This window comes from Gasterosteus aculeatus, chromosome 6 (assembly GCF_964276395.1).
Source record: "Gasterosteus aculeatus chromosome 6, fGasAcu3.hap1.1, whole genome shotgun sequence".
Taxonomy (NCBI): Eukaryota; Metazoa; Chordata; class Actinopteri; order Perciformes; family Gasterosteidae; genus Gasterosteus; species Gasterosteus aculeatus.
The window spans coordinates 12,752,252-12,764,961 of record NC_135693.1 but is presented as its reverse complement, the minus strand read 5'-3'; the positions used below and the strand labels follow the sequence as shown (position 1 = coordinate 12,764,961).

The 12,710-nt window shown below is 48.0% G+C and overlaps 1 protein-coding gene across 8 annotated transcripts in view; it reads right to left on the bottom strand.

Annotated features, from left to right (window-relative positions):
- zmiz1a (zinc finger, MIZ-type containing 1a) overlaps positions 1-12,710 on the bottom strand; it is an 83,435-nt gene that overhangs the window by 7,081 nt on the left and 63,644 nt on the right. For 4 of the 8 annotated variants that reach the window (XM_040177720.2, XM_040177725.2, XM_040177723.2 and 1 more), the window contains exons 6-12: positions 7,887-7,922; positions 2,940-3,075; positions 1,586-1,700; positions 1,271-1,491; positions 975-1,176; positions 562-843; positions 61-240 (exon numbers count right to left, since the gene is read on the bottom strand). In XM_040177720.2, the coding sequence (XP_040033654.1) occupies positions 61-240; positions 562-843; positions 975-1,176; positions 1,271-1,491; positions 1,586-1,700; positions 2,940-3,075; positions 7,887-7,922 (1,172 nt within the window). Of the gene's footprint in view, positions 1-60; positions 241-561; positions 844-974; positions 1,177-1,270; positions 1,492-1,585; positions 1,701-2,939; positions 3,076-7,886; positions 7,923-10,903; positions 11,218-12,710 lie in introns of those variants that run through there. The other 4 variants (XM_040177727.2, XM_078104464.1, XM_040177724.2 and 1 more) reach the window with 2 other exon arrangements.

Genomic DNA, 12,710 nt, shown 5'->3' with positions numbered 1-12,710 from the left:
TCTAGCTCCCTAAATGACCCTGAGTAGCATGTGGAATGTGGTTGCTGTGGTATGACGGACCTTGTAGTACTGGCTCATGGGCATGCCGGGTGGGTACTGTCCTTGGCCTTGCTGCCCCGGCATCCTTTGGCTGGGGTAGTTTGGAGATGGCAGCGGCCTGGAGGCGTTTGATGCGGGGTACTGACCCTGCTGTGGTGGGAACTGACTGTTCGGTCCGTACTGCTGACCCCCGTAACTTGCCTGGACAGAGACAGTTACAGAAAAAAAAGAAAAATAGGTTAAGCATCTTTTAGGTGCGATCTGACACGTAGAACTCTGTGTCCCTGAAATAGTGAAAACAAGCTGGGGCTCCAGGCGCAAACACAATTGGGGGTGGCATGTTTTTGTGAACCAAGACTTCGGTGCAAACTAGAAAGCAGTTCAGCACCACATGGAAGAGAATACGCTATTCGCAGGGTGCGTACAGTTTTTATGGCGCCACAACTTGTGAAACTGTGGGAAGCCTCTGAAACCGAGCCTGTTTTCTCCTAGTTGTTTTAATCATCAGATCTTTCCACTCACCTCCCCAGGATATGGCCTCTTCATCGCCTGCATTGGCATGCCCTGCCGAGGTCCCCCGGGATACCCCTGCTGAGGCATCCTCTGGCCGTGAGCCCCGAAAGGCACCATGCCTGGAGTACGAGCCTGGCTCATGCCCATCGGAGGGCCACTCATGTTGGGGTTGTTCATGGCTGAACCCATGTTGGCGGGGTTCATGCCTCCAGGGGGGCCTCGTGGGCCCGACGGGTTCATGTACTGGCTGTTGTAGGTCTGTGCAGGGCCCATTTGGAACGAAGAACACATCTGGAAAACCAACCGAAGGTTTTAGCGTTAAATGAGATTGGTTAGCTGTTGAGCACGTGGTTGGATAACAGATTTCTGTCAGAATTTGTGGTTTACAACTGTAAACCTGTGTTGGCAGGCGTGTGCCGTACCTGTCCATACTGGCTCATATCTTTATTCTGGGTTTCCTGCATCGCTGCCACCGTTGCCGTTGCTGTGGCTGTTGCCGTGGCAGCGGCTGCAGCCACGGCAGCAGCGGCGGCAGCGGCGGCTGGCTGTGTGAAGTCACCGGGAGGACGTGAGTGGGAGGTCAATCCCATACCTCCTGGTGGAGGGTTTTGGCCTCCAGAGTAACTGTGAAAAATAGACGGATCACATATTTAAATAACCCTTTGATCTTTTTTTCTATTGTTTCGAGTTCTTAAAAACGTTGTATCCAGTCTCTTACCTCCCGCTGTATCCCCCAGGACCGCCGGGGTAGCCGGGCCTGCCGTACATGCCCTGCTGCATGTACTGTTGGTTGGAGCCTCCTTTGTTAGGAAACTGCTGCTGCTGAGCATTGAACTGGGGGGAGTTGAGGCCTGCGCCGCTGGCAGATAGACCTGATCCCATAGGGTTACCTCCAGGATTCATAGAGTTATTGCTATTCGTCATATGGTTACCGAGCACCTGGATTTAACAAAGAAAGGTGGATCAAAAAATATCCATTGAGTTTGTAAAATGAACCAGAGTCCAGCTAGATGGTGTTCACGCGTGGACATACCTGACTCTGTGACGTATTGGTGACGCCCCAAACTGTTGTAACCACCGACAATGACCCAGGGGGCTGGTTGGAGTTTTGTGGCCAGGGGACAGAGTCATAAGGAAAGGATCCATCACTGGGAAGCAGATCAAAACACAAAAACGGCAAACGTCACTTGAAGTTTTGTTTGGCCAAGAAAGCAGCCGATGGGAAGCCAACAGAGTTGAATTCCGTCCAGCGATGTGAATAATTTGGGAATCCTTCACTCCAAAATGCTCGGCAATTTGAAATGTTTGGCGTACAATTTCAAAACACGTTTTCAGCCAGGATATCTGCTATCGGCTGCACATAAAGACCCCAAAGGAGCCAATGAGGAATCGCATGCCCTCATGCATCAGTAGAAAAACTAAGTATGATCAAAACGAATGATTTGAAGGTGTTAAAAACATTTGGATATGGATTCCAAGAGTTGGAATGTATCATTTTCCAATTTTAAACAAAAGTGTGTTACATATGATAAACAAGCTGATTCCTCATGGGGAGAGGCACGTTGCCAGTGGACTGGGACGAACTGCTGGTTCTGGAGAGCAGCTTGTTTTCGTTAGGAGGTTGGATCTTGGAATTGTTCAATATTTCCTCATAAAGGCCCAACATTATCCCAAGATCCTCAGCAGAGGCAAACAGGACTCTTAACTCTGAGAGCGCGAGGCATGAGCACACAATGTTCTGCAAAAACATGACTTCACTGCTCCCCTCCATGCCGGCATGCACCTCCACCCCAAATCCCCTCAGCTCCACAACTGTGGAAAACCTGCGTCTTGGGTTGTGTAAGACAAAAGCACAGAATGCAAGATAACAGCCAAATAAAGACTGGCCCTCTGGTGCACCCTGACAATTTAAAACAAGCTTAATTAGCTTTAATGAATTAGTTTGTTGCAATTTAGGGAAATATATCATTAAAACAATTTTGGTGGGAAAACTGAAAAAAAAAACCTCTAGGATGTAATGCAGCAGTGTGTTTTCATTTCTCACACACACAAACACGTAGACAGACACCACACCGTCTCCACCTAAAACATACTCTCATCAAATGTGCCTTAGAGACTGTGGCTGTCCCTGTACGTATGCTGTGTTGTGCATTTAGTGATATCACTTTCCCAGTTTATTTACAAATTTGATTGCACGTGTCGGATGTGTTTGGTGTGTATCCCGTCGTGGGGAATAACTCGCAGGAAACGGGTAGAAACGCTGGTATCAACCTCATTTATTCAAATGCAACTCTGCCAGTTACCTTGAGCTGAATTGAAAAGAGGTTTGCTGTGAGATAAGCGCACGCTTTCATCTTCAGATAACGTCACGGAGGCTCCCCACTGACCTGTGCGTGAGGCCGGGCTTCATGCTGTTCATACTGGGCTGCATGGGAACCTTTCCCTGCGGTTCGTTCTGCCTGCTCTTCTGGTGACGCAGCAGGAGGAGACGACCCAGCTCCTCGCACCACGACGACAGCAGGGCTGCAACGGAAACACACGGACACACGCACACACATATGCACAGGATGCGTTAGTTTCAGCTCACACGGGGCTGCATGAACACGGCTCTGCGCATGTGTATCCACGTGGCGTGTTTAAGGGTTTATGTGTGAGTGATCAGCAAGAAAAAACAACTGGATTTGTCCCATTTTGAGATGTTTCTCAAATGAGCGTCCTGAGCCATCCGGCCTGCAGGTGTCGCCGTCGCCTGCAGGGGGCGGCCTAACTCAATAAACCTACATTGATTATTTGCCTGAGCGGATTTCACAACAGTTACATCACATCATCTCTACCTGCTGTGTAAAATATAAACTGAAACCTCTCAACAGCACAAAGGACCTCCCAGTTTTTTCTGCCACAGAGAGGAAGAGGCCGAATGGAGCGTGAGAGGCAGACAGCGACTGCGTGATCAGGGTTACAGATACAATCTATGTGGGAAATAATGTCCTCACTCTCAGTCACTTCCTCCACTCATCACCACTACATGATTCCCCTCCAAACGCTGCGTGTCCTCTCACATCTTTGAGCAGCATTCTCGTCCTCTTCGTGAAGGCGAGTCATATTTTTTTTACAGCTCCGTGCCAATTATATTATTCCCCGACGCCAATCAACTTGTCGTTCTTGAATCGATCAGAGTTCTGTGGCTTTTTCAAACACGCTGCCTCTTGATTTAGAAAGTTGTCTCGACGAACCAACAAAAGAAAGGTTACAGCGTTCACTGCCTAATTCAATAATTTAAGCGACGCTATTTTTAGCCTCGTAGACCCAGATACATCAGCTTTCAGAAAGAGCCGTTACCGGGTTTGGGGTTTTAAGACGTAGTTTTTGAAAATGTTTCTGCCCTGAAGAGATTGTTATGTTCAAACAGCGCGGGACATTGGAATCAGCATTAAAATTGGGAGGATTTACAAGGCCACAAACAACAACTGCTGTCCAAGTCCCCAGTAAATCTAATTAAAATAAAAACATGACTGAAAATAGAAAAAATGAGTGAGTTGTGCCATCTGTAACTTGTGAAGTAAGGTACACAAAGTCTAAACTGCTCGCGCTGACAACGGAATGATTAATATCCAACCAAGTCACGAGGAGAGTCCAAAGGCATAAGGAAAGGAGAGAGAGAGGCTAAGAAAAAAAGAAGAGAGAAAAGGAATGAAGAACAAAGCAGAGGAGCGGTAACATTTCCTTCTGGCGGGTGGAGACAGCCGAGCCTCCTAGTTAAAGAGGAATTATTCCACCCTGCCATTACGGGGCGCTTATCTCCCCACTAAATCACCACCTCTGCACCGAGGGACTGTCTCTTCAACTGGAAAACCCTCCATTTAGACCTAAAGATCAGCTCCAAGCACCAGTGATGGAGTTGCTCTGAGAGGGAGAGAGAGAGACACACACAGAGGAGAGAAGAGAGCAGTGGTGACTTATCATATCGGCGTGGCAACGAGCCACCGACGCCAGCGAGCTGCCAAGGCCAGCAGTCATTCATAATACAGCGCGGGTGCGCTCCGGGCCACGTGCATATTTAGCGGGCCCAGTACGGTGCACGCGACCTTGTTTTCACCTCACAATCCCTCGGGTTACAAACCTCTGCCAACACCATCACACAGACGCAACTATGCTGCCATGCTCCTCGCACTTAATCACGTTACGCTCACACACACTGTACACACCCATTGTTACTCGCAGACACTTCGGAGTTGAAGGCGTTGAATCTGTCTACACTATTAGTAATTAAGAGGTTTTGTAGACTAAACTAATGCAGGTTAGGAGCAGTCGAGTAAAAATTTTTTTTTTTTTAAACACAACAAGTGAAAGCAAGGTCTCTTCTCTCGTTACACCTCTTTTGTGTTCCCTCTTTTCATCCATGCCGGTGATTCGCATTTCAGTCCCATTAAATCATGCGGTTTCTGCTGAAGGCTACATCAGCTACCTGGTGGCAGAGACAAGCCAAGGGCAGCTACTTAATGGCTCTTTGCTGAAACCTTACTCGCTCTGTAGCGCCGTCACACCGGTGGCGTCCACAGTCAACGAACAGTTGCTTTGACAATATTTAATAAACCTTTGCAGCATGTTAAAAAAAAAAAAAAAAAAGGGACAGCTGCGGACTTTTTCCTGAGAACTTCTATCACAAGGTATTGATTTACAACGTTGAAATAGATTGTCTGCGGTTGCAACTGCTCATAATGAGCAAATTCTGCTACAGGCGAGATGAAAGCGAGCAATAGCACCGTTTTGGGGAAATGATGTTAGTGTTTCTCCTCGCACAAAGTGGCTGCAACTCAGCATGCGGCTCGAATATTAAAGTTTTGATGCAATAGTTACGTACGGTCAGCGCTGCCTTAAGGGCACCTTTGCCGAGCACTGAGGGTTTGGAGCGGGATCTAATATTTCTCATGAGTACTTCCAAAATCACAACTACAACAATGCAGTTTGCCTTCCGATGGAAGCTACTGATCCCATTTAAATGTGGTTATTGAGCTCACCTATGCTAATCTCACCATTCATACCTCCAAACAGCAAACAGAGACACCAAAATGCGAGAAGTCAAACGTTAAAAGACATCAAAAAACGTTACCGCTCCTCTCCTTCACCAGTAGTCTGTTCCCTCCTCTGCCGGCAGCGAGACAGCGATGACCCGCTCCCCACAGCTCCGTTTCTCAGAAGCCGTGTCTTTTAATTGGGTAATAACACCCGAGACATATGGGGCCTCCTCACGGAGGCTGAGCTTATTGCTGTACGGCTGACTGGTAGCAGGGACCACGGCTGCCTCTCATCTCACCTCATCCCCTCCGGGAGCAGCGCAGAGAGCCAGAAAGGCCCCGGTAACAGGCTGCAAGGCCCATTAACTAATGACAGTGTTTGTACAAGTCCTCTTTCACAAGGAAGCCCCAATGCTAATTACTATGAGCTCCGATGAGGGCAGCGAGGGTGTGTTTGTGTGGTAAAAAGCCAGCAGACTATCTGATGCTGGGACATTTAAAAAAAAAAAAAGATGTGCACACCAACGTGTTGAGTGGATGATGGCGACCCCACTTTGCTGATAAACACATGATATGATTTAAGTGTGAAGCCCTTCGAGGGGCTGGCGAGGTGAAAGAGACACACATGCACCGCTGTGCCCTTTACCGAGGCAGTTAAACCCGTGCAAAGGAGACGCTGAGGCCAGCAGCGTCAGTGTGCCGGACAGCTCTCGGACGTGGATCGCTGAACCAAATGTGTCAGTGTGGCCACATAGGGAAGAATCATTTTAGTTCTGCAAAGCAATTGGCCTTTAGAGAAGCGATGAGTTCTGATGAAATGGCCTCATTTTGTGCCACTGCGTGTCAAGTGCCAGCGATGAAGTGAGCGGGAAACGGCCGTTACGGATATTATTCTCTCCTGCATTCCATCAGTCGTTTTGGAGCTGATGACAGCGTCTGTGTTGAAAAGGCAGCGGGCCAAGCACAGTTCAATTTTGGAATATATATCAAAAAAGAAAAAAAAGTCCACCACTGCTTTAGTGCAAATGCCACATTCCGATTATTTATACAACTTTTGCTGCTAAAGTTGCACAAATTTGGATTTACACATTTTAAATCTAACTAAGCGTGACATAAAATGTCTGTTATATAACATTGCAGCCTCATTTCTTTGGGTGATCCCACAAAGCAAAGATTGTATGGCACGGAGGAGGTTTGAATGATAAAAAGATCCATCACGAAGCTGCATCGGCTGCCATATTCACTGAGACCTGAGCACGTTGCTGTGAATGCTCACGGTTTAAACTTCAGGGTTTCAGTTACAGCGCTAACCAAGTCGGTTTGAGCGTTGTGCTGAAAAGTTTCAATAAGAGAAATCTTCAGAAGCGTCGCAAATTCCTGCCTCTTGTCCTGAAATGACCCAAAAAGTCTGTTCTGATGACCATCGCTGGACATGCCAGGCTTCCATAGAGACATGTAATACTGTGCATGCAGCTCTTCTGTTGTTGTGTTGATAACAAGACAGACAAGGGAGGAAATACTACATGGAGAAATTACACTTTTTCAGCATGAACACTGCAGCACTTGACATAGAAGCCTTCTGAGACAATGTGTGGGATGATAACAAAGAAGCAATTCATAATAGATATCAAAGACAGGCGTCTGGAAAACACTGGCAGGTAGGTCTATGCTGTGCGGGTACAAAATATTATGCAAAAGACGAATATGGAGGACGTTTCAAACCCTGCAAAATGAAAATAAAAAGTCATGCTTTTTGCAGAAGTGTAATGGAAGCCATTTAAGCAGTCGATGATATCCCCCCTCTCGCCCCCTCTCTGTTCAGCCAACTTCTTCCAAGAGAAGAGCATATCAAATGGGCTTTAGTCTCAACAGCTTAGAGGCAGAACAACTCAAACATGCCCTGCAGAGAGACGGCTCTGTGTCAGAAATCACACTCAACCAAACCGGGCCTTTAGTGTAACTAACTGTTCCCGAGGATCCGAATGCTCAAAATCGGGAACAGCCTCCAACTTCAAATGTCTTCTTTTGTGTCATTTGATTTTGTGACTTTCTCTTTGTTAATTAATCATACGGTATATATTCCTTTTTTTTTTCTTTCCCGTTTTTTTCGGATTTGGGCTGGTTCGACAGAATTTCCTCCACGAACTCTGGCGGTACAACCAGACGCGAGGGCAGAGGGGGGGGAGAAGATGGATGGAAGGATGCTAGACAGAGGACAGGTGGAGATGGAGGGAGTGGGCAGATCCCCTCCTCCCCGGGATGTGTGTGGGTCACAAGCCAAAGAGATGCTGCAGCCCAGAAGGGAGGGAATAGCTCTACCTGAGTCACTCTGACATCTCCTGCAGGTGCTGGTTTCTGTGGGGTTCAAATTACACATTTTTAAACGGGGCAAAGTTATAAGAATCAGCATGAACACCAAACATAATGCAGTATGACGGCTGGATCTGACTAAAGGTGCAAAATGTTGGAGTGGAGTGGGGAATGTCGGAGCTCTCCCGTGTCGCGTGTGGCCACAAAAACAACAACAACAACAACAACACGGCCTCTTACATGTTCTTGTTCTGTGGGTCGGGGCTAGTCCAACTGAGCTTGATTTGAGGCTTGGTGCTAAGATTAACATGTCGTACCATAGCATTTATAGAGGGTTTAAATAGTCTCATGAGTCTTACTCTTACTGTGTGCTTCTATGCAATGAATTAAGGACTAGAGCGGACAAGGACGCAAAGCTTGTGTCCCACTTAATCCATTTCCAAGTGTACTCAGGAAAGAACGTTTTCACACATTTATTTATAATCTCAAAGCACACTTACATCCTAAAGAACTCCCTCTGTGAAGTAACAACAAAAAAGGGGGGGGCGGCCCTTCGCTGAATTTCCTCATTCCCAGTAAAGTCTCTTGGCATAAGGACGGCTCATTGTATTTCTGTTTAAAATAAAAAGGTCTCCAACAGTTTATACGGCATCTTTGGAGTCTTCTGAGTCTTCCGTCACTGAAGTTGGACCAATGGTGCAAACGCCAAAAAAGGAATTTAATTTACAACGTTATATGTGGGGGGGGGGGGGGGGGCTGTATCGCACAACTGGCACAACACGCACAAATGACCCTGCACGTGACCGCGCATCATCCACGTCTGAGTCACGCGTACGCATGTGAAGGTAAACGGACGTACACATTGAAGCACATCTATGCGGATAAAAGCATACGTACTAAAAAAGAACAAAGGGTTACACAAATGTAAGGGGATAAAAAGTGTGCGTTGGCCAGTGAACAGACGCACCCTTTGTGAGTGTGCGCTCAATCAGCCGAGTGCCTCGCACGGCGAGAAAGAGCGTCGCAGGAAAGCGAGCTGTGAATGAACTGTTGTTATCAAGCGCGCGCGGCTTCTCACCACTGGAGAGGAACTGGTAAATATCACATTGGCTAATTATAAACAGACACACTACTCGTCTCCGCTTCTGTTTTAGTCTCACGTCGCCGTTCCTTCGTTGAAACCATAGAGGGCGAAAAACACAAATCAAGAAGTCTGAGAAAACAGTGATTCCGGCTGAGAACGTGCAAACGGGAGAACTGCTTGAGGTGCGGCCGTGAGGCGACGCCAGCGCACCTTGACGGACTCACTAATAAGATATGGAAGTGATTAACAAGACAGAGGAATTTAACAGGTGCTTCCTGAAACACGTCCTGCGCGAACACAGCGTGGCCCCGGGGCGCCGAGAGCTCCACCCTCGCTGCTATCAATACCCAGCATCCGTTTGCCATCCCAGGAATTCATCCCGCCCTCTCAAGCGACCTTTCTGACACGTCTCGGCTTTGTCACCTGCTCCTCAGTGGGAGGGATTATCGAGCATGGCAATGATTCACAAAAAAAAAAAAAAAAAGTTGCGCAACAAAAAAAGAAAAGAAAAAGAAAAAAAAAGAGAAAAGAAAAAAGTGGGGGCCGCTTAACGTAAAGTCCAAAGTCAAATGTCACAAATGAGTCACTAACCAGCCCCGGTGGCAGCACTCACACACACACAGACACACACACACACACATGTGAAATAAGAGACACAAGCAAAGCTCTTGAGCCACAGAGTGAGGAAGAAGTGACTGCCATGTTGAGGATGCAGACGGTTTCAGCGGTTGACACCCTGCTCGGGCTTACAGGAAGCGCTGCACCTCCGCGACAGCTCGCTGGAAGCCGTATCGTGTTACAGCTTCCGTTTGCGGGAGTCATTAAGTGGTCAGCTTTAAGGCTGAACACTGATTGTACACCCCGCGGCGTCACGTCGCTCTTAATGGCCCGCTGCTCATTCATACGAAGGCAGCGTTGTTGTTTGGTTTTTTTCGCTTTTTACGAGACGCCCATTTGAGGACCACAGGTTTTTTTTAAACGTCATCCGACGGAGGGAAACAACAGGAGCCGGGCCTGTGTGTTGCCTGACTACATTGTGCTCCCATGACTACGCTCCCCCTCCCCTCTCTGCTAACGAGCGGACATGCAGGCAGGCTCCGGCTCAGAGCACAGGTTGAAGGCTTCACAGATCCACGGTGGAAAAGTGGGTCATCTTCTACTGACATAGAAGCGCACACACTGACACCGACGTGGAATAGTGCCCCTTTTTTTTTCCCGGGAAGATGTTTGTCGAACGTGTGACGCTGCCCAGCCGCTGAACGGACTGAACTGTGGAGTCATGATGTCATTTGCATGAGTGAAATGTTGAAAAGGAACCGTATCCAAACGGACAAAGCCTAAAACTGTTTGTTCTTCCATCATTGTGAGCACCAAGTAATTATTTTACCTGCTGAAATCCAGCATTCCCATGACCCCATGCCTGACCTACGATCCCACTGTAATACCCAAACCGATCTCTTTAAATGTCCAACCGCGATACAAAAACACAAAGACCGAAACATTACCACCACATAGGCCGCAACACTCACACAGCCCAGAGTTTTAGCCCCCAAAAAGCCACCAATACACAGAATAACCCTGTTAGCATTTAGGTCAACCCGTGGTGCGCTGCCCTGGTCCCGTCTTGTGTGAGCAACCAGTGCTTGAACCACACTAGAAAAGATAGATGTGCGGCCTAAACAACAGTTGCAACCTGAAAGCGCAGTTGAAATGAAAACCTTTGCAGACTAAGATATTAGATACTTTAAAAGGGAAAACAAGAAAAGTTCTGCTTGAGTCACTACATTTCTAACTGTGTCCCCTCTAATGGCCCCGCTAACCCCTGATCTCGCCCCATGCATGCAAACCTGCTCAGATAGTATACCAGGTAGCTTTGTGTGGACCTACACACATGGACACCACACACACACACACACACACACACACACACACACACACTTACCCAGAGCCAAGCAAAGTCCTTGCACATCTCATCTTATTCCCTTCATAGTGCAGAGAAAAGACCCAAGTGTCACAAATGCTCCAGTTCCCGCAGAGGCCAGTGGCAACTCTCAAAGCTTTCGCTGCCTCCGAGCCTCCTGCCTGCGCCTTATCACTCTCACTCTCTGCACATATCCGTTACTCTGCTCACTCTTCCTCTCCTTCTTACCCACTCACTTCCTCCCCTGTCTTTATCTCTTCCTTTCTTTTGCTCTCTCTTCTACTCTCTTGCTCTCTGATCTGTCGTTTCCCCTTGTCCAGCTTCTGCACAATGCACATCAATTATTCAGAGGCAGTCTCCCGGTTTCTCCGGCTCATCCAATCAGAGCGGGGCTCAGCACTAATGGGCTCCTGCTGTACCTGCTACCGGCTCCAACACACTCTCGAGACTGCAGGGGGAGGGAGGATGGGTGGGAGGGAAAGAGGGAGAGAAATAGACAGGGGGAGCGGAGGAGACAGCCGAGGAGGGAGGGAGGATGAGCGGAAGCGATAAAGACGGCGAGGCGACGCAGACAAACAGGAGCAGAGACAGAGATGGCAAGATATTCCAGATGTTCTCACCTCTGTCGTGAGCGTGCTGTTATTGATGTGCTCCGCCTAGTCTGTGCAGCGCGCCGCTGCCCCGTTTCTCTAAGCTGCCGTCACAGACGTAAGACAATGCAAACAGAAACACGCATGCATATTGTGACAGTGTGTCAGGAAGGGGGTAAAAAAAAAAAAAAGATGAAAAAAAAGGAAACTAAAATTCAGATTGGGTGGAGCTTAGCTGACAGAAAAACCCAAACGTGAGCGAGGAAGTGGGAGATGACGGAAGCATGAGATGTGAAGCTCTATCTATTAAGGCGGACATATAAGGCTTAATCAGAGGGTTGGATTCCGGCCTGTGGAACAATGTAACCTGACAACGTCCCCTCGTCTTCATTAGAGGCCACTTTGTAAATCCAACTGACACATCAGAGACTCGGGAGGAGCCCCGATGAGGTGTGAATCAGAGTTCATCTGGTCAGGAAACAGGACAGGGCCGAGACGTTGTCGTCCTCCCTCTGTCTTCACCTTGAGATGTGCAGCGGGGGGTGGGGGGGGTGCGGAGCAGGGAAGCCCGCTGGCCTCGCGACATCAGAGGGGAGCCGTCTTTTGTGTGACAAACGCGCTCAGTCATCAACGGCTTCACAAGTGGCCCACGCAGAATGGAATCAGAGACAACAACGGACGCCATTGTTGGGACAGAAATATGTCTTGAAAAGGGTTTTTATCGGAAAGTCCCCCTGGGGATGATTGGATGGGGGAGGGGGGTCTGAGTCCTGAGGTGTGGGTGCCAGATAACTCAACCCTGAACAAAAGGCGGATTTAAATCCTTTGCTCATCCGGTTTTGACAAGAACAAAGTCTCCTGTGTTTGGAGTGCAACCGCTGGGATATTACCAAAATGCATTTACTTGCAACTGTGTAAACCAAACCAATTAAGTAGCAAGTGATAGAGGACCCAATCAGCCAGCGGCAGCAAATGCAGCTGCCCTAATAAGCATTTCCCCATGAGCCTTATTCCTATAAACTTGACAGGGAAGTTCTGAGGGGTAGTTTGGGGTTGCAAAGAGGTTTCATCATCTAAGGCGAACCACTGGAGAATGTCAGAGGAGAGGCCCGCCCGCTAAAAATAAACTCCTTTTCCTGTTAATAATTCAGCCCGCCGCTCTTACTCAGCAGTAATCAAATATAAAAGTCTGTAAGGTTGATTGGGTCAGTAACAAAAGGATGCCTACACCTTCCTCT